The 24,829-nt window shown below is 45.7% G+C and overlaps 1 protein-coding gene across 2 annotated transcripts in view; it reads right to left on the bottom strand.

The window, feature by feature from the left end:
* Nucleotides 1-3,237: 3,237 nt before the first annotated feature.
* Nucleotides 3,238-24,829, bottom strand: part of cpne4a (copine IVa) — a 128,544-nt gene continuing 106,952 nt past the window's right edge. For both annotated transcript variants that reach the window (XM_041794477.1, XM_041794478.1), the window contains 7 exons: nucleotides 22,856-22,915; nucleotides 16,336-16,469; nucleotides 15,977-16,031; nucleotides 14,766-14,817; nucleotides 11,965-12,098; nucleotides 9,324-9,560; nucleotides 3,238-3,765 (listed from right to left, as the gene is read on the bottom strand). In XM_041794477.1, coding sequence (XP_041650411.1) covers nucleotides 3,634-3,765; nucleotides 9,324-9,560; nucleotides 11,965-12,098; nucleotides 14,766-14,817; nucleotides 15,977-16,031; nucleotides 16,336-16,469; nucleotides 22,856-22,915 — 804 coding nt within the window. In that variant the 3' untranslated portion in view covers nucleotides 3,238-3,633. The remainder of the gene's footprint in view (nucleotides 3,766-9,323; nucleotides 9,561-11,964; nucleotides 12,099-14,765; nucleotides 14,818-15,976; nucleotides 16,032-16,335; nucleotides 16,470-22,855; nucleotides 22,916-24,829) is intronic.

Below are 24,829 nucleotides of genomic sequence, written 5' to 3'. Positions count from 1 at the left end.
AGCTCATGTCTCAGCTTTAACACCAGACGTGTCTGCTGTTTGACTCTACCTCCCCACTGTCTCAGCTTTAACACCAGACATGTCTGCTGTTTGACTCTACCTCCCCACTGTCTCAGCTTTAACACCAGACATGTCTGCTGTTTGACTCTACCTCCCCACTGTCTCAGCTTTAACACCAGACATGTCTGCTGTTTGACTCTACCTCCCCACTATCTCAGCTTTAATACCAGACATGTCTGCTGTTTGACTCTACCTCCCCACTGTCTCAGCTTTAACACCAGACATGTCTGCTGTTTGACTCTACCTCCCCACTGTCTCAGCTTTAATACCAGACATGTCTGCTGTTTGACTCTACCTCCCCACTGTCTCAGCTTTAACACCAGACATGTCTGCTGTTTGACTCTACCTCCCCACTGTCTCAGCTTTAACACCAGACATGTCTGCTGTTTGACTCTACCTCCCCACTGTCTCAGCTTTAACACCAGACATGTCTGCTGTTTGACTCTACCTCCCCACTGTCTCAGCTTTAACACCAGACATGTCTGCTGTTTGACTCTACCTCCCACTATCTCAGCTTTAACACCAGACATGTCTGCTGTTTGACTCTACCTCCCCACTGTCTCAGCTTTAACACCAGACATGTCTGCTGTTTGACTCTACCTCCCCACTGTCTCAGCTTTAACACCAGACATGTCTGCTGTTTGACTCTACCTCCCCACTGTCTCAGCTTTAACACCAGACATGTCTGCTGTTTGACTCTACCTCCCCACTGTCTCAGCTTTAACACCAGACATGTCTGCTGTTTGACTCTACCTCCCCACTGTCTCAGCTTTAACACCAGACATGTCTGCTGTTTGACTCTACCTCCCCACTGTCTCAGCTTTAATACCAGACATGTCTGCTGTTTGACTCTACCTCCCCACTGTCTCAGCTTTAACACCAGACATGTCTGCTGTTTGACTCTACCTCCCCACTGTCTCAGCTTTAACACCAGACATGTCTGCTGTTTGACTCTACCTCCCCACTGTCTCAGCTTTAACACCAGACATGTCTGCTGTTTGACTCTACCTCCCCACTGTCTCAGCTTTAATACCAGACATGTCTGCTGTTTGACTCTACCTCCCCACTGTCTCAGCTTTAACACCAGACATGTCTGCTGTTTGACTCTACCTCCCACTGTCTCAGCTTTAATACCAGACATGTCTGCTGTTTGACTCTACCTCCCCACTGTCTCAGCTTTAACACCAGACATGTCTGCTGTTTGACTCTACCTCCCCACTGTCTCAGCTTTAACACCAGACATGTCTGCTGTTTGACTCTACCTCCCCACTGTCTCAGCTTTAACACCAGACATGTCTGCTGTTTGACTCTACCTCCCCACTGTCTCAGCTTTAACACCAGACATGTCTGCTGTTTGACTCTACCTCCCCACTGTCTCAGCTTTAACACCAGACATGTCTGCTGTTTGACTCTACCTCCCCACTGTCTCAGCTTTAACACCAGACATGTCTGCTGTTTGACTCTACCTCCCCACTGTCTCAGCTTTAACACAGACATGTCTGCTGTTTGACTCTACCTCCCCACTGTCTCAGCTTTAATACCAGACATGTCTGCTGTTTGACTCTACCTCCCCACTGTCTCAGCTTTAACACCAGACATGTCTGCTGTTTGACTCTACCTCCCCACTGTCTCAGCTTTAACACCAGACATGTCTGCTGTTTGACTCTACCTCCCCACTGTCTCAGCTTTAATACCAGACATGTCTGCTGTTTGACTCTACCTCCCCACTGTCTCAGCTTTAACACCAGACATGTCTGCTGTTTGACTCTACCTCCCCACTGTCTCAGCTTTAACACCAGACATGTCTGCTGTTTCCCATTGTTGCGTCTGTCCACATCAATTCTGTAAATGAGTACTGATGAGACATCAGGAACTTAAAGGGCTGTCTCAGACCCTCTGATTCCATTAAAGAGGGTTCTGGAAATCCAGGGGTAGAAGTGGGACTGAGCCAAAGAGAGCCGGGCAGGTTTGGAGGCACAAAGCGACCACAATCTAACATCATGATCTAAAAACTCTCCAAAGATACTCAGGTTGTGCTTTTTAATCTACTCACACATTTCCATTGACGTGAACATGCTTGAGAGTAGAACAGCCCCATCGTTGGCTGGATTGTAAACATCATTATTGATCATAGATTCACTAACAGAAACCACAAGGACCCGAACGTCCTGCATGGAGATTTGCATGCAAAACAACAGCTCATGCATCTGCCTCACCTTTACAAAAGAACCGTAGAGGATGCAGACATCTGTGAAGGCAGCTCGCTTGATCACCTGGCAGAGATCCAAAATGCTTAACAACGTATGAACGTTACGAAATTTAGCAAAATCTCCATAAACTCTTATAAAAACAACCAGAGGGGGAAGGAGCAGGGGTTCATACATTCCTTCATCCACAGTTTCCCTGCACGTCATGCTGTCTGCAGGGAAGCAGCGTTTGGATTGGTCAGTGTGGGCGTGTGCTTTTTCACTTTCGTTAAAAACACTCCTGAAGGTCATGATTAGCTCAGCCACAGAAGGCCCATGCACAGCAGATGCTAAAGGTGCTACTGTTAGCATTTTCACAGATCTGTCTTACTGTCCTTAGTACCACTTTAAGGATAAGTACCTGGACAGGTGTTTCCATGGAGATGTTCCTGTTCGTTTTACAAAAATAACCCCGACAACTTACACCGGCACCTTCTCCAAACACTCAAGAAAAACACGAAAAGCATGCAATGGTTCAGTGAAGCAACAGTGACCTCCGAAATCATCCTCTAAGGCAAGGATGGAATGTTTATGGGCTCTAAAGGATGACATCATCATCTAAGGCAAGGATGGAATGTTTATAGGCTCTAAAGGATGACATCATCATCTAAGGCAAGGATGGAATGTTTATGGGCTCTAAAGGATGACATCATCTTCTAAGGCAAGGATGGAATGTTTATGGGCTCTAAAGGATGACATCATCATCTAAGGCAAGGATGGAATGTTTATAGGCTCTAAAGGATGACATCATCCTCCAAGGCAAGGATGGAATGTTTATGGGCTCTAAAGGATGACATCATCATCTAAGGCAAGGATGGAATGTTTATGGGCTCTAAAGGATGACATCATCATCCAAGGCAAGGATGGAATGTTTATGGGCTCTAAAGGATGACATCATCATCTAAGGCAAGAATGGAATGTTTATGGGCTCTAAAGGATGACATCATCATCTAAGGCAAGGATGGAATGTTTATGGGCTCTGAAGGATGACATCATCCTCTAAGGCAAGGATGGAATGTTTATGGGCTCTGAAGGATGACATCATCAGTAAAACCAAGGATGGAGTGTATTTAGCCCCTAAACGATGACATCATCAGTTAAACCAAGGATGGAGTGTATTTAGCCCCTAAATGATGACATCATCAGTTAAACCAAGGATGGAGTACAGTCCTGCAGGTAGAAATGCTGTGTGAAGGCTCTAGGTGATCACATGTGGGAGCTTCCTGTTCCCAGAACAACGCTGCATGTAGCACCTTTAGCATCTGCATGGACAGAAAAGAAACACAGTAAACATTGTTCTCAGTCTGGAGAGGGTGTGAGGGACGAGCTAGGGGCCAAACTGCCTGGAAGACTGGTACTCGCTGGGCACTTTGGGCTTGATGCCCTTGCTGTTGTAGTAGTCGACCACCTGGTTGGGCACCTCTGCTAGCACGCTCTTCGCCAGAGCAGATGGAGACGCCTGGAGAAGAAGAAGGAGAAGTCCATCAGGATGGACATGTGGTTCATTTATAACCCAGTTAAACCCTTTATCAACCTCGCACCAACATCCCTCAAGACGTTTATACACACCAATCAATCAGTCAATCAATCAATCAATCAATCAATCAATCAATCAATCAATCAATCATCCACGATGCTCTCAGCACTCTAACAATAGATGCATGAATGTAGCTGTTTAGTTATACTTTCACTATGCAGTCTAAAGTAACTGCACACTACTGTATATTTATTTATTCATTTGTTTGTTTGTTTATTTATTCATTCATTTGTTTATTTATTTATTCATTTGTTTATTTATTTATTCATTTGTTTATTTGTTTGTTTGTTTGTTTGTTTATTTATTCATTTGTTTGTTTATTTATTCATTCATTTGTTTATTTGTTTGTTTGTTTGTTTATTTATTTATTCATTTGTTTGTTTATTTATTTATTCATTTGTTTGTTTATTTATTTATTCATTAGTTTGTTTATTAATTTATTCATTGGTTTGTTTATTTATTCGTTTGTTTGTTTGTTTAATTTGTGTTGAGGAATTACCATTTCTATGAGTAAAACCGTCAGAGGGAGGGCAGATGAGTGAGAGCTGAGGTGGGCTCATAACGAAAGCTCACGTCTGAACAGACAGTCCCGTGTTTATCATTCAGTCCTCTGTAAACTGCAGGATTCTAGTAGGTCGTTTTCAGCGAGCAGTCCGGTTCAGTTCATGGTGGAATGGCACGCATTTTTTTGCCTTTCTGTAGAGCAAAAGTTGGAAAGGTTCCAAAAAAACCACCCGTACCATCCCACTTTTCTGCACCCTTCCATTTTCCCATCCTCCATCTCTTCTCAGAGCAACTTTCCTCCTTCCAGGCAACGTTCTGTTTGGCAGCATTACTGCACGCCGCCACAGTCAAACTGCAGCATTTCCCATCATCCATCACTGTGATGTTTAACCAACCTGAAGATGTTTCTGATCCCAACTTTCAGAGTTTCCCTCTCTGGGATGTTAGCTTACATCCTAAAGCTCTCTATTTCCCTCCTCACGACGCCTCAAGGGAAGGCCAATTCTCCATCACGTCTGTCTCCTGGTGTTTCAGATTCTAGCCGTCACATCCACGTGTAACGAGCTTTGGATATTCTCTAGTCTGCAGCAGAAGCCTGAGGCAGAACTTCCCTGTCAGAAATGTTGGATTCACTCCCAGCAGGCGGAGCGTTTCAGCGTCTGAGAGCATGACAGAGACCGATGGAGAGTCCTTCTGATAACGGTGTCGAGAGGAAGCTGAGCCTGGAGGGGAAACTCATTTCCAAACATTTATTCTAAAGTTTGTGTTGAAATAATCTGGAGCCTTCTGGAGGGAATGTCAGGAATGTCAGGAACATCATGAACGCCAGGAACATCAGGAAAGACAGGAACATCATGAATGCCAGGGACGTCAGGAACATCATGAACGCCAGGAACATCAGGAAAGACAGGAACATCATGAATGCCAGGAACGTCACGAACATCATGAACGCCAGGAACATCAGGAAAGACAGGAGCATCATGAATGCCAGGAACGTCAGGAACATCATGAACGCCAGAAACGTCAGGAAAGACAGGGACATCATGAATGCCAGGAACGTCAGAAACATCATGAACGCCAGGAACGTCAGGAAAGACAGGAACATCATGAATGCCAGGAACATCAGGAACATCATGAACGCCAGGAACGTCAGGAAAGACAGGAACATCATGAATGCCAGGAACGTCAGGAACATCATGAACGCCAGGAACATCAGGAACATCATGAACGCCAGGAACATCAGGAACATCATGAACGCCAGGAACATCATGAATGACAGGAACGTCAGGAACATCATGAACACCAGGAATGTCAGGAACATCATGAACGCCAGGAACGTCAGGAAAGACAGGAACATCATGAATGCCAGGAACATCATGAATGACAGGAATGTCAGGAACATCAGGAAAGTCAGGAAAGACAGGAACGTCAGGAACATCATGAACGCCAGGAACATCATGAATGACAGGAACGTCAGGAACATCATGAACGCCAGGAGTGTCTGAGTCTAAACCAGCAGGCAAACATGAGGAACAGGATTCAGAGCCAGAATCAACCCTCAGTACGCCTAATAAACAGAGATGGACCTGATCTTTATAAAGCTGAGGCCAGACTGATGATCCACACCCAGACCTGATCACTGCCAGACCTGTAGGGTCCAGACACCTGTCTGACAAAGAGGAGTAGGCTAAAACAGGGTCATCAAACAGCAGAGACCTGGACCCCCCAGGTCCCTGCACCCCCACTGGACCTGAAGGCGGTTAAATCACAGTTGAACACAGCCGTGCAGGTTTAGGATCATACAGGATCTGCTCTGGACTACATCTCTGACCGTTTAGAGGTTCACACCCCGTCCACATCTCTGAGATCAGCTGATCGCCTCCGCTTCATTGTCCCAAAGTCTAGATTATAATCTGGTGGTCACTGGTTTTTCTCTGTTGTTGCATCTTAACGGTGGAATGAGCTCCCTCTTCATCAGGACGTCCTCCACCTTACCTCCTTTTAAACCACGTCTTAAAACCTATATTAGCTTTTACCTCAGCATGACAGCTGTGGGTCTTTACTTGTGTTTATCTGTTTTATACTCTACTGGGCCTGTTTTAAATGTTTTTACTTCCTGTGAAGTGTTGATGTATTTTCTGATGATTTTATGTCCACTGTGGTTTTATATTTTTATTTATATTTCAGCCACTGTGCAGCACTTTAGTAAACGTCAGCTTTTATAAAATCTGCTGAATAAATAAAACCGATTGGACCAGAAGAAACTCCAGAACACACGAGGGAGAAAGTCTCTGACATCTATCAGGCTGGAAAGAGTTACAAAGACTGGACTCTGGCCACAGCCAACCACAGGGAGAGCCATTATCCACAAGTGGGAAAAACTGAACAGTAACGACCCTTCACAGGAGATCCTTGAAGGAATGGATGGAATATTTCATGAGGTCTGATGACATCATCACTAAAGGCAGGGATGGAATGTTTGATGACATCATCACCAAAGGCAGAGGATGGAATGTTTGACGACGTCATCACTAAAGGCAGAGGATGGAATGTTTGATGACATCATCACTAAGGATGGAATGTTTAATGACATCATCACTGAGGATGGAATGTCTGATGACATCATCTCTAAGGATGGGATGTCTGATGACATCATCACTAAGGATGGGATGTCTGATGACATCATCACTAAAGGCAAAGGATTGCATGTTGATGAAGCTGGGGATGTTGGGGTATATTTTTCTTTCATCCCTGTCAAAGTTAACAGGCGTTTGATGATCTGGAGCATTTTAGAGATGAATATGAATAAAAAGATCAGGAGGGAGGAAATAGTTTCCACAGCTCTGTGCTCTTCAGTATTTTGAGTCTTTTGAATCCTGAAGTGTTCTTGGTCTCTGTTGGACAGCAGTGGAGGTCTGAAGGACCGTCAGGTCCAGCTTCTCTTTGCTGTCCTTCCTCCTTTTGGACCAAACTCTCATTATCTCTCAGATGAAACCCCAGGTGGCCAAATATCCGCCGTGCCTCTAAACTGAGACCAAACGCTGAAAAAGAGTCTCGGTGGGGTCGTGTGTAACCTTCAGACGCAGAGAGGAAGAGAAGATTTCCCTCTGAAGATGAGTGGGAAATTGCCTCTCCATCTTCATCCTTAAAGAGTGGAAACTCATTTCTTCAACAACATCACACTCTCATCTCAGCCTCCTCCACTCCCACGCTCTGCTCGCCTTATTGCTTTCTCTCCACACCCATCCACGGTTATCTAAGGGTCACACACGGGTAGATTTAAACCTACTGTACAGAGGAATCCTTCAAAATAACGCACCATCTGCTACTCAGACGCCCTCCACTCCAGAACCGCCAGGGTGTGAACTTTTAAATACGGCTCTAACAGAAAGTCATCAAGGATCAAACATGATCTGCAGACCCAAAAGGAGGGGGAAGATGCAAAGAGGAGAGGAAATCAGCCATACAGCAGAGAAGACCCTTTAAAAGGTTAAAAGTATGATGTACAGAGCAGGGAGGTGAGCTAGGGGTGTCTCAATCATGATTCTGCTGCCAATACCAGCATCTATCCCCCTAAAGACCTGTTAGAACTAGAGATCAGCTGATCAGATATCAGTCCAAGCCAGACTCAAAGACCTGGACCAGGTACTGTGGTAATGAGCCAATCCATGGGTCCATGTTCCACATCAGTCCACAACCTGGATGGCCCACTCTCCATACTACTGGTGTGAATAGTTGGTGACTAGTCAGCTATCAAAACAGTCATTACTGGCACCCCTAACACCCATAATCCTCCTCACAATCAAAAAACGATCATTTATATAGCACCTTGAAGATCAATCCGTCCAGAGCAGTTACCACATAAAAAAGCAGACATATGTGAGAAAAAGTCCAAAAAAGATGGGACATCATGGGTTAGAGATGTTAACAGCACCAAACACAGATACGAAACATTTACCTCTGTAGAGGGGCAGACCTCGATCCTACATGTGAAATTTGAAGGCAATCAGATGTTTGGCATGAGAGTTGCACATACTTCCTGTCAAATTGGCGAGATACTGAAATGCTCACCACTGTCAGTGAGACATCTTCCAGTCAAACACGTCTGTGTTTTGGCCAATTGTTGAGACCTTTCTTTCCAAACCAGGGCTCAATAAGGTAATCACAATAACAGAAATAAAGAAATGGCCCTTTTGTTCACTTCCTGTTGCCAGCAGGGGGCATCGATGTCCCAGTGAAGTTTGGTGATGATCGAATCAAACACTAGAAAGTTATAAGGTGTTTAGTAGTTTAAGTTTGGCCCCGCCCTCTGGTGAAAGCTCACAGCTCACACTACTTTAACTCTCCAGGTCGTCTAATAAGAGCAAAAACATTCAGGAGCCAATCAGATCACATCTCAGAATCAGAATCTTTATTGTCATTGTACACGGGGACAACGAAATTGTGTGCAGTCCATTCAGCGTAAATGATCCTTTATTACTGAAACTGCTCTGTGCTGATTTTCAGTCTGGTAGTTCTGGCTCTGATTGTCCTGAACCGTCTTCCTGAGGGTAGCAGTTGGAACAGGTGATGAGCATCGATGCACAGCATCTCTGCATCTAGTTAAAAAATGAAACCTGAAATTTCACTTTTAGCTGTTTGTGATGCACTTCCTGTACATTTTAGAGGAAGTCCACAGAAGACTTTTCTCCCTGTCTCATCATGATACATACGTGTGCAGATTTTCATGCCTGTAGCTCTTACCCGGTCCCCTATCTCCTGTCTGGGGCCCCTTAACCCCAACCTGACGTACCAGCTGTTGTTTGGATGGAGAGGGGGCGGGGAGAGCTCTGGGCACATGGACTACAGTGGAGTCGGTATCATGTTAAAGTAGAGGAACTAGTACTGAGCCATGAGGAACTCCTCTTTAGAAAACCAGCAGCAGAGACGGCCATGTTTGACTACATCTACCGTGTTTGTCTACGCCAAAGACTCACATGTTTGAAGTTACGGAACGGGACAAACTGAACGATGTCCCGGAGGACGGGTTCTCCTTTGGGCGACCGTAGGATCCCGTCGTCACCGTCCAGCATCTGCATGTCGCTGAAGTCCGCATTTCCGACGCCAACGATGATGACGGACATGGGGAGGTGGGACGCCTGGACGATGGCTTCCCGGGTGTCGGCCATGTCTGTGATGACGCCGTCTGTCAGGATCAGCAGGATGAAGTATTGCTGGAAGAGAGGAAATAAGAGATCCAGTGGTGGTTTCACTGGTTTCACTGGTCGCTGTCTCTTTAGATCAGTGAAACTCAACCCTGCTCAAACAAAGACAACAAAATACCTGTGCAAGAGCCTCAATCTCAGAGATGACAAGTGGTTAAAAGTGGCCATAAAATATGTAAAAGCTGGCACAATAGGTTAAAAAAAGTGGCAAAAATGGGTGAGTGGTGGTAAAATAGGCAGAAAATGACACAAACTGGGTGAAAAGTGACAAAAAAACGTAGAGAAAAAGTAGCAGAAATGGGTGAGGCATGACAAATAAATAGCTTACAGGGGGCAATAATGGTAAAAAAAAAAAAAAAGCAGAAACTTGGCAAAAAAAGAGTGAAAAGTGACTAAAATTGGTAAAAAAAAAAAAAAAAAACAGCTAAAAAAGTGGGGGAAATGGGAAAAAGTGACGTGATGACAGAAAAAGGGCAAAAAGTTGCAAAAAAAAGAGAAAAAAATGCAATTTGCGAAAAAAAGCAGGATAAAAGAGGCAAAAACTGGTGCAAAAGGGTAAAAATTGGATTCAAGTGGCAAAAAGGGCAAAACATTGCAAATTACAATGAAAATATACAGGCAAAAAATAAAGGTTGACATTTAAGTTTGACAATCAAAGCCTACTGTAAAGTGTGGGAAACATTTCGCTATGGATAACTCTGAGGTCAAAGTTTCCTTTCTTATGGTTTTCTGGGGGAATAATATTTCAAATTTAGACATAACAGAGCCACATGAGGCTCTAGAGCCACGCGCTGAGTATCACTGCTCATCTCTCAGGTTCTCTGTTTGAATCTTTTAGACCAAAAAAAACCCATATGATGTAAGAAGAACCTCTTTAACCTTGAAGGTAAAATTCAAAGACAGTTGTTGGTAGGTCAGGATTTCATCCTAACTTCAGGTGGTATATTCTTTCTGCAGCAGCTCATCATTAGAGTCTGGCACTTCAACGTCCCATCTCAAACTAAATACAGAGACATAAAGAAGGAACAGCCCAGGCGTTGTCATGTTCTATCACACGTTCTCTCAGATCTCCTGATTTTTGACACATTTCTAACAAAAAACTTAAGAACACTTCAAAATAGATTTCCTTCAGCAGCAGATCAGAAACTGTAAAATCCAGACTTTCACTCTGCATACTCTCTCTGAACCTCATCAGCACCTCTATGCTGATATTTGTCTGGAATATCCAGACGCTGTGGACCGATCTGAGTAAAATTAATCCAGCAGACTCTGCAGGGCCTTGGGCAGACGCTTTGAGGAGGCGGACGTTTTTACTGGTCTCTGGAGGAGGAGGGGAGTGCTGAGGATCAGTAACAGGGTTCTACCTGCGTATGTTTAATTTCAACCAAAAAAGACTACACTCTTTTGTAGATTTAACCAATCTTCCAGCATTGCGTGTTCCTCTGACATGTCAGCATGGCTCTGATTGGAAATCACATTTTAGATTCTTGAGATCCTTTAAGCCTTTAACACTAACCCTGAAATTGCACATGCTCCACCTCATTTCAGGTGCATCCTTGATCAGAGCAGTGATGATTCAGGTAAAATATTTAATATGGTTGCCACAGCTTAACTTCACACTGAACTCTAATTTCGCTGACTTCCTGCCCCCTCCTGTCTGGGCCCAGAAATCTCTCCCGTTTAACCCCCCCCCCCCAAACTGGCGGACGTGGCATCTATCCTAGCTGTCATGTGACTCTGTTTCAGCAACCCCACTCCATTCTCTGTACAGCAAATTCACCATTTTAAAGTGCTGTCTGGATTCTGATTGAGCATTGTTATGTTGAACACATTGTATCCCACAATGCACTGCACAAGGAAGTGAACAATCATTGGCAACTTCCCAGCTTTATTTACCATCAGGACTGGGGTTCAAGATTTCAGGAGCAGAGAGAGAAGCTAGATTGTTCTCAGACATGACAGGAGAACAGCAGGAAATACCAAACAGAACACAGCATGCTCATGTATGACCTGATTTCCAAAAAAGTTGGGTCGCTAAAACAGAGGTCAATGATTGTCAACCCTCATAAACTCATATTTGATTCACAGTAGAACAGAAACGACAGATCAGATGTTAAACTGAGACATTGTAACATTTCAGGAAAATATTAGCTCATTTTAAATCCCTACTTTTACTAGTTTTCATCTCATAAAAGCAGGGACAGGGCCATGTTCACCACTGTGTAGCATCCCCTCTTCTTTAACAACAGTCTGAAACATCTGAGAAGTGAGCTGGTAACTTCATACAGAAACTGTCTCGTTTCGATTTGAACAAAACTTAGAAAAACTTTCCTGCCTCTGATGTCTCCTCTCAGATCTCTGCTGGCCAATCAGGATGCAGCTCTAAATGATGTTTCTCTGCTCGAGCTCATACCATGGCCTCTTTGGTGTGGACTTCCTGCGAGGCAGAGTTGGCGACCTTCTGGATGATGGGGGCGATGTTGGTGGGACCGTAGAGCTGCAGCTTAGGGAGGCAGGCCTGGTAGGCCTCCACCACACCCTGGATCCCTGAACAGACAAAAGACAGGAAGTAGAAACCACAGTCAGGAAGTAGAAACAGCAGAAACCAGAGTCAGGAAGTAGAAACAGCAGAAACTAGAGTCAGGAAGTAGAAACAACAGAAACCAGAGTCAGGAAGTAGAAACAGCAGAGACCAGAGCCAGGAAGTAGAAACATCAGAAACCAGAGTAGGGAAGTAGAAACACCAGAAACCAGAGTCAGGAAGTAGAAACCATAGTCAGGAAGTAGAAACAGCAGAAACCACAGTCAGGAAGTAGAAACAGCAGAGACCAGAGTCAGGAAGTAGAAACAGCAGAGACCAGAGCCAGGAAGTAGAAACATCAGAAACCAGAGTCAGGAAGTAGAAACACCAGAAACCAGAGTCAGGAAGTAGAAACAGCAGAAACCAGAGTCAGGAAGTAGAAACAGCAGAGACCAGAGTCAGGAAGTAGAAACATCAGAAACCAGAGTCAGGAAGTAGAAACACCAGAGACCAGAGCCAGGAAGTAGAAACAGCAGAGACCAGAATCAGGAAGTAGAAACACCAGAATCCAGAGTCAGGAAGTAGAAACAGCAGAAACCAGAGTCAGGAAGTAGAAACATCAGAATCCAGAGCCAGGAAGTAGAAACAGCAGAGACCAGAATCAGGAAGTAGAAACACCATAGACCAGAGTCAGGGAGTAGAAACAGCAGAGACCAGAATCAGGAAGTAGAAACACCAGAATCCAGAGTCAGGAAGTAGAAACAGCAGAAACCAGAGTCAGGAAGTAGAAACACCATAGACCAGAGTCAGGGAGTAGAAACAGCAGAGACCAGAATCAGGAAGTAGAAACACCAGAATCCAGAGTCAGGAAGTAGAAACAGCAGAAACCAGAGTCAGGAAGTAGAAACATCAGAATCCAGAGCCAGGAAGTAGAAACAGCAGAGACCAGAATCAGGAAGTAGAAACACCAGAATCCAGAGTCAGGAAGTAGAAACAGCAGAGACCAGAGTCAGGAAGTAGAAACATCAGAATCCAGAGACCAGAATCAGGAAGTAGAAACAGCAGAGACCAGAGTCAGGAAGTAGAAACAGCAGAAACCAGAGTCAGGAAGTAGAAACATCAGAATCCAGAGCCAGGAAGTAGAAACAGCAGAGACCAGAATCAGGAAGTAGAAACACCAGAATCCAGAGTCAGGAAGTAGAAACAGCAGAAACCAGAGTCAGGAAGTAGAAACACCAGAATCCAGAGTCAGGAAGTAGAAACAGCAGAGACCAGAGTCAGGAAGTAGAAAATAGCAGAAACCATTGTCAGGAAGTAGAAAACAGCTGACACCAGAGTCAGGAAGTAGAAACAACAGAAACCAGAGCTTCTGGTTTGATTGGATGATACCAGAGAGTCCCAAACCATCCCTACTTTACAGGTAATAACCATGACATCCTTAAATGTTTTTTCAAACTTTCCTCCACAATCAAGCAGAAACAAAGATCCAGGAGGTCAATTTCACTCTCAGGATGTGTTAAGAGACATCCCAGCATGCCTGGAGGCAGCTCTGATCTGATTTGATGTCTGTAGGTAACATTCTCCTTCACACACACTCTCCAGGTGTAAATTAATAGTGTATGTGTAAGAGACTCTCCAATGATCAATGACCTTTAGCACGAGAAGGTGAGAGCGGTGGCTAAATAGCGTCACTCTCTCTCTCTCTGAGCAGAAAGACGGCGGGGGGAGAGGAACCACAGAACAGAAAACTCAGGAGTGAGACATTAAAGCCAGGACAGACGTAAAGAAGAGCTGATGTCTGAGGCCGTCATAACTGAAGAAGGACAGAAGGCCCATCAATGGCAGCTTAAGAAACTACTACTGAACTTTATTCAACGATAGAAACAAAGAGGCGGAGCTGAGGTGGGCCAAAACCTCCTGGAAAATGGGTACAAAACACTGGCCTATAGCCACTCTGAGACCTGACACCTTTTTACCTGAGACCTGACACCTTTAACCCCAAGACCTGAAACCTTTTTACCTCAGAATTGACACCTTTTATCACTGAGACCTGACACCTTTTTACCTGACACCAGATGCTTTGACGTCTGAGTTTTGACCCTTCATTCTGAGACATTGGGATGTCCTCAAAGGGACACTTTGACTTTGTGTGTGAGTTTTTCAAACTATAAGGTGCTGTGGGACTAATCTGCAGACGTTTAGTGGGCCCAGTGTTGGCCTAAAATTGGTCCAGCTTTGTTAATTGTGTAGCCAGCCCTGAGACACTGGCCTTAACTGGATTCAGTGGTTTAAAAATTGAACATTGAGGATTATCACTGGGATTGGAGTAAAAATGATCCTCCTAAAAGCTGCAGACTTCAAAAATAAAGATATCCAGTTCCAACTATGCTTTCTTAAAGACATGAGACAAAGGAGCCCGAAGCTGAGGCCTAACTGGGATTGTCATCCTGCAGAATCAGATCCATAGTTCTTAAATGAGGCTGTGATCTAGAGTCACCTGCAGTTGTCCTCATCTCCTCTGTCATTATTCGCCCCTCGCCGATGGAGCAGATTCGACCTGCAGCCTCGTCACCGCCAAACTAATTCTCAGATCAAAGCCCTCGCTGTGAGCTGGGCTTCAGAAGCTCACTATAAACTATTCGAGTCGATTTTCTCCTTTTTTTCAAAGTGAGAAGAGAAATCAAAGCAAATACCTGCACACTCCGGGTTCTCCTCGTTGAAATTCACTGCAAAATCATGGGACACCTAAAGAGAGAGGGAGAGGATGAATGTTTGATGTGAGCTTCAAAAAACATACAATGATATAAGAACTCTCTCCATCTTCATCACTCCTCATCCTCTGGGCTTATTTCTTCTTCTACATGTTTAATCACAGCAGCTGAGGGGCTTTCACCAGGCTCCTCTTAATTCACTGTTTGAAGGTGGAGCTGGACTCCAGACAGTGATGGAGGAGGAGAACGAGCCAATCAGTGATGGAGGATGCTGCATTCACTTCATATTCAAGGGATGAAAGCCGTGTTTTATCAAAGACTAGGAGGAAAAACATTCGTATGTCTTCTTCTGTTTGTCATTCCTGGAAAAAATGAACTGACTTAATATAGCTGCATCTCAGAAAATCCTGGTCTCTGGATTTCTCAACGACAACCTCCACAAGGAGGGTAAGCCACAGAAGGTCAAAGGTGAAAGGTCAGGCTGTTCTCAGAGGTTGTATCAGAGATTCTTAAGGAGGGTAAGCCACAGAAGGTCACTGCTGAAGGTCAGGACATGGACTTAGTGTGGAGCCAATCCTGAACCACAGACATCATCAGAGTTTGGACTAAGGAGAAAGAGAACTGGTCTGTTGTGGTCTCAGTAGTCCAAAGTCCTGTTTTCATTTGTAAATCCAGGTCCCAGAGTCTGAGGTCACCAGCCTGGTAAAGCTCTATGTGGTTTTCTATGCATGGCTTCATTCTGCATGAACTGGAATGGGCAAGAAGGAGCAAGCTGAGCCAAAAATGCTGGGACAGGATGGCTCCCCCTGTTAGTTTTATGTCTTCTGTCTTTTCTCTGCATCCGTGTGAACTCTGATATTTTTATCGTATCAAACTAGTGGACGGCAGCCTAACTGTAATGTCTGTAAGTCTATGAGCACGTGCGATAGTAAACCCCACACAGGTCTAAGTTTAACATCCTGGTGGCTGAATCAGAGACTTGGAGAGTAATCAGCACTTTTTACAGACGGCTGTGAATGCAGCATCAGACCGGCCTCCTGTTAGGAGAAGTACAACTGAGTCAGAAACCCCGGGGTGACAATGAGGAGGAGGTCGGCTTCTAATCACAGCCGCCTAGCACGGTCGGCCCCCCCCCCCCCCCCCGCTGACAGAGAGCATGCTGGGAGAAACGGCGAGCTGAGCAGTTAAATTACCTTGTAGTCAGGAGGGATCTGAGCCCCGAAGCCAAACGCCGGGAACATTTTGTCGCTGTGAGAAGAGAGAGAAAGCAGACGGTGGAGGAGGAGGGGCTGTGATTGGCTGACAGCAGGAGATGACGAGCTCAGTCAGGCTGACACTACTTCAGTACAAAGCAAAGAGATTACTTCTGATTGGCTGCTGGCTCCACTGAGGAATAAGAGGTCGTTAGTAGCTGATAAAACCCTAACAGCCCAAAAATCAAGAGAGGCAGAAGAGCAGAAATAAAGGGAAAGTTCTGGAGAACAGAATACACTGAAAGGGCAGACTGAGATGACATCAGAGAGATCGGATCATCTGATTGGTTGAGACTGACCTGTCGTAGTCCTGGCAGATCTCCCCCACCGCCACCAGAGCCTTCAGGTACTCGTTGGGCTGGTACGGGTGGATGTAGTGCAGAGAGCAGCTGTTACGAGGGTCGCCGTTAGACGCCGTGAAGTCGATTGCTACCTGGAGATGAGACGACCAATCAGAGAGCAGAATTAGTCCCTGTGTGGCGCTCTTTAATGTAAAACTAGGACAGTGCTGTTGTGTGTAAAACCCCGTCCATGAGGTTGTAAATATAAATCCCATCAATGGCAGAGACTTTTCCTCCTCAATGAGGACTAAAATAACCTTCAGATGTTTGGTTTTCTCTGGAGACAACAGGAAGTGACAAACTAACAGCTGATTGGACACGCTGCTGCAGAGAGACTCTCCTTTTTTATTCATGAACTCAATCTTCTCATTTATTTCCAAGTTAGAGTCTCTGACCCTCGGGGGTCTAAACCTCTGTGAAAAACTCAAAACAAGCAAATTCTCTTTTTTTTCTCCTCTCCGACTGCAGGAATGAACACAACGAGACTTTAAACAACACCTAAGACCACTGTCAGAGTCTGAGAATGTTAGGTTTGAGCAGCAGAATGTTAGGTTGGAGCAGCAGAATGTTAGGTTGGAGCAGCAGAATGTTGGGTTAGAGCAGCAGAATGTTAGGTTGGAGCAGCAGAATGTTAGGTTGGAGCAGCAGAATGTTGGGTTAGAGCAGCAGAATGTTAGGTTGGAGCAGCAGAATGTTGGGTTACAGCAGCAGAATGTTAGGTTAGAGCAGCAGAATGTTGGGTTGGAGCAGCAGAATGTTGGGTTAGAGCAGCAGAATGTTAGGTTGGAGCAGCAGAATGTTGGGTTACAGCAGCAGAATGTTGGGTTACAGCAGCAGAATGTTGGGTTACAGCAGCAGAATGTTAGGTTGGAGCAGCAGAATGTTGGGTTAGAGCAGCAGAATGTTAGGTTGGAGCAGCAGAATGTTAGGTTGGAGCAGCAGAATGTTGGGTTAGAGCAGCAGAATGTTAGGTTGGAGCAGCAGAATGTTAGGTTGGAGCAGCAGAATGTTGGGTTAGAGCAGCAGAATGTTAGGTTGGAGCAGCAGAATGTTGGGTTACAGCAGCAGAATGTTAGGTTAGAGCAGCAGAATGTTGGGTTGGAGCAGCAGAATGTTGGGTTAGAGCAGCAGAATGTTAGGTTGGAGCAGCAGAATGTTGGGTTACAGCAGCAGAATGTTGGGTTACAGCAGCAGAATGTTGGGTTACAGCAGCAGAATGTTAGGTTAGAGCAGCAGAATGTTAGGTTACAGCAGCAGAATGTTGGGTTAGAGCAGCAGAATGTTAGGTTGGAGCAGCAGAATGTTGGGTTACAGCAGCAGAATGTTAGGTTGGAGCAGCAGAATGTTGGGTTGGAGCAGCAGAATGTTGGGTTAGAGCAGCAGAATGTTAGGTTGGAGCAGCAGAATGTTGGGTTACAGCAGAAGAATGTTAGGTTAGAGCAGCAGAATGTTAGGTTACAGCAGCAGAATGTTGGGTTAGAGCAGCAGAATGTTAGGTTGGAGCAGCAGAATGTTGGGTTACAGCAGCAGAATGTTGGGTTACAGCAGCAGAATGTTGGGTTACAGCAGCAGAATGTTAGGTTGGAGCAGCAGAATGTTAGGTTACAGCAGCAGAATGTTAGGTTGGAGCAGCAGAATGTTGGGTTACAGCAGCAGAATGTTAGGTTGGAGCAGCAGAATGTTGGGTTACAGCAGCAGAATGTTGGGTTAGAGCAGCAGAATGTTAGGTTGGAGCAGCAGAATGTTGGGTTACAGCAGCAGAATGTTAGGTTAGAGCAGCAGAATGTTAGGTTGGAGCAGCAGAATGTTAGGTTGGAGCAGCAGAATGTTAGGTTGGAGCAGCAGAATGTTGGGTTACAGCAGCAGAATGTTGGGTTACAGCAGCAGAATGTTAGGTTGGAGCAGCAGAATGTTGGGTTACAGCAGCAGAATGTTGGGTTAGAGCAGCAGAATGTTAGGTTGGAGCAGCAGAATGTTGGGTTACAGCAGCAGAATGTTGGGTTAGAGCAGCAGAATGTTAGGTTGGAGCAGCAGAATGTTAGGTTGGAGCAGCAGAATGTTGGGTTACAGCAGCAGAATGTTGGGTTACAGCAGCAGAATGTTGGGTTACAGCAGCAGAATGTTAGGTTGGAGCAGCAGAATGTTGGGTTACAGCAGCAGAATGTTGGGTTAGAGCAGCAGAATGTTAGGTTGGAGCAGCAGAATGTTGGGTTACAGCAGCAGAATGTTGGGTTAGAGCAGCAGAATGTTAGGTTGGAGCAGCAGAATGTTAGGTTGGAGCAGCAGAATGTTGGGTTACAGCAGCAGAATGTTGGGTTACAGCAGCAGAATGTTGGGTTACAGCAGCAGAATGTTGGGTTAGAGCAGCAGAATGTTAGGTTGGAGCAGCAGAATGTTGGGTTGGAGCAGCAGAATGTTAGGTTGGAGCAGCAGAATGTTGGGTTGGAGCAGCAGAATGTTGGGTTAGAGCAGCAGAATGTTAGGTTGGAGCAGCAGAATGTTGGGTTACAGCAGCAGAATGTTGGGTTAGAGCAGCAGAATGTTAGGTTGGAGCAGCAGAATGTTGGGTTACAGCAGCAGAATGTTGGGTTAGAGCAGCAGAATGTTAGGTTGGAGCAGCAGAATGTTGGGTTACAGCAGCAGAATGTTGGGTTAGAGCAGCAGAATGTTAGGTTGGAGCAGCAGAATGTTAGGTTGGAGCAGCAGAATGTTAGGTTACAGCAGCAGAATGTTGGGTTACAGCAGCAGAATGTTGGGTTGGAGCAGCAGAATGTTGGGTTACAGCAGCAGAATGTTAGGTTAGAGCAGCAGAATGTTGGGTTGGAGCAGCAAAAATGTTGGGTTGGAGTAGCAGAATGTTAGGTTAGAGCAGCAGAATGTTGGGTTGGAGCAGCAGAATGTTGGGTTGGAGCAGCAGAATGTTAGGTTACAGCAGCAGAATGTTGGGTTGGAGCAGCAGAATGTTAGGTTGGAGCAGCAGAATGTTGGGTTGGAGCAGCAGAATGTTGGGTTAGAGCAGCAGAATGTTGGGTTGGAGCAGCAGAATGTTAGGTTAGAGCAGCAGAATGTTAGGTTAGAGCTGCAGAATGTTAGGTTACAGCAGCAGAATGTTAGGTTAGAGCAGCAGAATGTTTGGTTGGAGCAGCAGAATGTTGGGTCAGAGCTGCAGAATGTTAGGTTAGAGCAGCAGAATGTTGGGTCGGAGCAGCAGAATGTTAGGTTAGAACAGCAGAATGTTGGGTTAGAGCAACAGAATGTTGGGTTACAGCAGCAGAATGTTGGGTTGGAGCAGCAGAATGTTGGGTTGGAGCAGCAGAATGTTAGGTCACAGCAGCAGAATGTTGGGTTACAGCAGCAGAATGTTGGGTTACAGCAGCAGAATGTTAGGTTGGAGCAGCAGAATGTTGGGTTGGAGCAGCAGAATGTTAGGTTACAGCAGCAGAATGTTAGGTTAGAGCAGCAGAATGTTCGGTTGGAGCAGCAGAATGTTGGGTCAGAGCTGCAGAATGTTAGGTTAGAGCAGCAGAATGTTGGGTTGGAACAGCGGAATGTTAGGTTAGAACAGCAGAATGTTGGGTTAGAGCAGCAGAATGTTGGGTTTCAGCAGCAGAATGTTGGGTTGGAGCAGCAGAATGTTGGGTTGGAGCAGCAGAATGTTAGGTCACAGCAGCAGAATGTTGGGTTACAGCAGCAGAATGTTGGGTTACAGCAGCAGAATGTTAGGTTAGAGCAGCAGAATGTTGGGTTGGAGCAGCAGAATGTTAGGTTACAGCAGCAGAATGTTAGGTTAGAGCAGCAGAATGTTCGGTTGGAGCAGCAGAATGTTGGGTCAGAGCTGCAGAATGTTAGGTTAGAGCAGCAGAATGTTGGGTTGGAGTAGCAGAATGTTAGGTTAGAACAGCAGAATGTTGGGTTAGAGCAGCAGAATGTTGGGTTACAGCAGCAGAATGTTGGGTTGGAGCAGCAGAATGTTGGGTTGGAGCAGCAGAATGTTAGGTCACAGCAGCAGAATGTTGGGTTACAGCAGCAGAATGTTGGGTTACAGCAGCAGAATGTTAGGTTACAGCAGCAGAATGTTGGATTAGAGCAGCAGAATGTTGGGATGGAGCAGCAGAATGTTGGATTAGAGCAGCAGAATGTTGGGGTGGAGCAGCAGAATATTGGGTTGGAGCAGCAGAATGTTAGGTTGGAGCAGCAGAATGTTAGGTTGGAGCAGCAGAATGTTAGGTTACAGCAGCAGAATGTTGGATTAGAGCAGCAGAATGTTGGGGTGGAGCAGCAGAATGTTGGGTTGGAGCAGCAGAATGTTGGGTTGGAGCAGCAGAATGTTGGGGTGGAGCAGCAGAATGTTGGGTTGGAGCAGCAGAATGTTGGGTTGGAGCAGCAGAATGTTAGGTTACAGCAGCAGAATGTTGGATTAGAGCAGCAGAATGTTGGGGTGGAGCAGCAGAATGTTGGGTTGGAGCAGCAGAATATTGGGTTGGAGCAGCAGAATGTTGGGTTGGAGCAGCAGAATGTTGGGGTGGAGCAGCAGAATGTTGGGGTGGAGCAGCAGAATGTTGGGTTGGAGCAGCAGAATGTTAGGTTACAGCAGCAGAATGTTGGATTAGAGCTACAGAATGTTGGGTTCTCCTCTTATAGATTAGTTCCACATCTCTGATTGGAGGAGAGACATCACATGTTTAACATCTGCTTGAACCCTTAGGTGGATGCTGAGGTGGAGGACAGAGAGACTGATTCATGGTGAAGCAGAGAGAGGGATCAGAAATCAGACAGACAGTCACATCAGGAGGTTCATCAGGTGGCAACGATGGAGCTAACAGGTATGTGACATCACAGTCCAAACCCTGCCTGACTGGGTGATAGGGGTGTACATCACAGTCCAAACCCTGCCTGACTGGGTGATAGGGGTGTACAAAAGGAGAATCGTGTTAAAACAAAAAGAAGCAAAATGAAACAAAACAAAATATGAAACAATACAAAGAAAATAAAAGAAAGAAAGGTGCAAAATGATCTGAAACCAAACATAAGAATAAGAAATGAAATAATAGAATAAGGTAAGATGAAACCACAAGTTACGGTAAAAAACTAAATAAATTGGACTACACTCAACTAACAAAATAAAATAAACCAAAAAATATTTAAATTAAATTAAACAAAATAAAATAAACCAAAATAAAACCAAATTAAATTAAATCAAACAAAATAAACAAAGATTTAATTAAATTACACAAAATAAAACAAATAAAACAAAATAAAACAAAATTAAATTAAATCAAACAAAAAAACAAAGATTTAATTAAATTAGACAAAATAAAACAAATAAAACAAAATAAAACAAAATTAAATTAAATCAAATCAAATCAAATAAAACAAAATAAAATTGAATCAAATTAAACAAAATAAAAAAAACAAAATTAAATTAAATCAAATCAAATCAAATAAAACAAAATAAAATTAAATCAAATTAAACAAAATAAAATCAAATAGCCACGTTATGAAAGGGTACTAACAAAACAATAGGAAATGAACAAAGAAACAAAAGAAAACAAAACTAAAAGGACAACAATCAAACTAAATGATAGGATATGATAAGCACACAGGAAATTAAACCACAGGATAAAAACTAAACCATCTCAACCTAATCTATATGGTTTAATAGACAATCAAACCAGTGCTACACAGTATGAAATGATATCTGATCATGGAGTTGATGGAGGTTTTGACCCTCTATTGATCTGATTGATTACTGATCACCTATAGGATGTATTGATCCACACTGATGAAATGCTGAAGGACTTCTCTGGTCCTCAGATCCTCCACAGTGGTGGTTCTCTGTTTCCTCTGCCTCCTGCTGGCAGGTGAAAATATGTTCAGCCCCCCTGCTGGGTACAATTCTGAGGATTAAACCAGTTGTTGAACCAGTCCATACTGGTGAGTCATGTGACACGACTCTGAGGACTCTGAGGACGCTGAGGACTCTGAGGACTCTGAGGACGCTGAGGACTCTGAGGACTCTGAGGACGCTGAGGACTCTGAGGACTCTGAGGACGCTGAGGACTCTGAGGACTCTGAGGACTCTGAGGACTCTGAGGACGCTGAGGACTCTGAGGACTCTGAGGACGCTGAGGACTCTGAGGACTCTGAGGACGCTGAGGACTCTGAGGACTCTGAGGACTCTGAGGACGCTGAGGACTCTGAGATTGTTGGGTAGATGGCGCCCTCACTGCTAATGAACTCCAGGGTCCTGTTGACAGGAAGCTGACACCTGAGCTGGGTTTGAACATCGTGTCCAAAGAGGGAACGCCGCTTGGTTTCAGAATTCTCCCGTAGAGAGTCACAGAGCTGGTTAAACTGGTCACATCCCAGTTACTGCTGCTGGACTGAACTGGGACACAACAAGGAAACAGGAAGTGTTCTCCTGATGGGAGCATGAGGCAGGAAGTGGACCTGAATATGACCTGGATGTGGGACTCACCGTAAACTGGATCTGACAGCCTCCCATGATGTAGTCCAGGAACGAGTGCATCTTGATGATCTGCAGAGAGAAGGCGGAGTCAGGAACATGAATATTTAAATATTTATGCCTTCACACTCTCTGAGCGTGCTCAGACTTCACTCCTCTTTACATAGACCCTTACCCTGCTTAGACCCTTACCCTGCTTAGACCCTTACCCTGCTCAGACCCTAACCCTGCATAGACCCTAACCCTGCATAGACCCTTACCCTGCTCAGACCCTTACCCTGCATAGACCCTAACCCTGCCTAGACCCTAACCCTGCTCAGACCCTAACCCTGCTCAGACCCTTACCCTGCATAGACCCTAACCCCCCTCAGACCCTTACCCTGCATAGACCCTTACCCTGCTCAGACCCTAACCCTGCTCAGACCCTTACCCTGCATAGACCCTAACCCCCCTCAGACCCTTACCCTGCACAGACCCTTACCCTGCTCAGACCCTTACCCTGCTCAGACCCTTACGCTGCATAGACCCTAACCCCCCTCAGACCCTTACCCTGCACAGACCCTAACCCCCCTCAGACCCTTACCCTGCATAGACCCTAACCCTGCATAGACCCTAACCCCCCTCAGACCCTTACCCTGCACAGACCCTAACCCCCTCAGACCCTTACCCTGCATAGACCCTAACCCCCCTCAGACCCTTACCCTGCACAGACCCTTACCCCCCTCAGACCCTTACCCTGCATAGACCCTAACCCCCCTCAGACCCTTACCCTGCACAGACCCTAACCCCCCTCAGACCCTTACCCTGCATAGACCCTTACCCTGCACAGACCCTTACCCCCCTCAGACCCGTACCCAGCTCAGACCCGAACCCCGCTCAGACCCTTACCCTGCACAGACCCTAACCCCCCTCAGACCCTTACCCTGCATAGACCCTAACCCCCCTCAGACCCTTACCCTGCACAGACCCTAACCCCCCACCGCCCCTTACCCTGCACAGCCCCTAACCCCCCTCAGACCCTTACCCGGCATAGACCCTACCCCTGCATAGACCCTAACCCCCCTCAGACCCTTACCCTGCACTGACCGTAACCCCCTCAGACCCTTACCCTGCATAGACCCTAACCCCCCTCAGACCCTTACCCTGCACAGACCCTTACCCCCCTCAGACCCTTACCCTGCATAGACCCTAACCCCCCTCAGACCCTTACCCTGCATAGACCCTAACCCCCCTCAGACCCTTACCCTGCATAGACCCTAACCCCCCTCAGACCCTTACCCTGCACAGACCCTAACCCCCCTCAGACCCTTACCCTGCACAGACCCTAACCCCCCTCAGACCCTTACCCTGCACAGACCCTAACCCCCTCAGACCCTTACCCTGCACAGACCCTAACCCCCCTCAGACCCTTACCCTGCATAGACCCTAACCCTGCATAGACCCTAACCCCCCTCAGACCCTTACCCTGCACAGACCCTAACCCCCCTCAGACCCTTACCCTGCAAAGACCCTAACCCCCCTCAGACCCTTACCCTGCACAGACCCTAACCCCCCTCAGACCCTTACCCTGCACAGACCCTAACCCCCCTCAGACCCTTACCCTGCACAGACCCTAACCCCCCTCAGACCCTAACCCTGCATAGACCCTAACCCCCCTCAGACCTGCTCTCCTGTCAGATTCTGGTGCTTTCCTGCTTCTGTACTGTTCCTGACAGATCGACTCATAAATACACTGAAACATAAAAACCTCCGTCTACATTTCAGCTTCTGGTTTCTTTCAGAAGAAAGTAGAATTAAACATCAGTCTGATCAGTGATGTGGCCTTCAGGGTCAACTGTAAAACAGACGCTTCTGAGCCGAGGGCCGGGTCAGACCCTGCTGGAGCTCCAAACAAGCACAGATGTATAATCACGTTTGGATATAAGCCATAAAGATTATTATCCTTTTCTAAGTCCAATAACCCGCCGCAGTCCGCTGCTATCATCA

The sequence above is a fragment of the Cheilinus undulatus genome, linkage group 8 (assembly GCF_018320785.1).
Source record: "Cheilinus undulatus linkage group 8, ASM1832078v1, whole genome shotgun sequence".
Classification (NCBI taxonomy): domain Eukaryota; kingdom Metazoa; phylum Chordata; class Actinopteri; order Labriformes; family Labridae; genus Cheilinus; species Cheilinus undulatus.
Note: the sequence above shows the minus strand (reverse complement) of the source record. Positions and strands in the feature narration are given on the sequence as shown.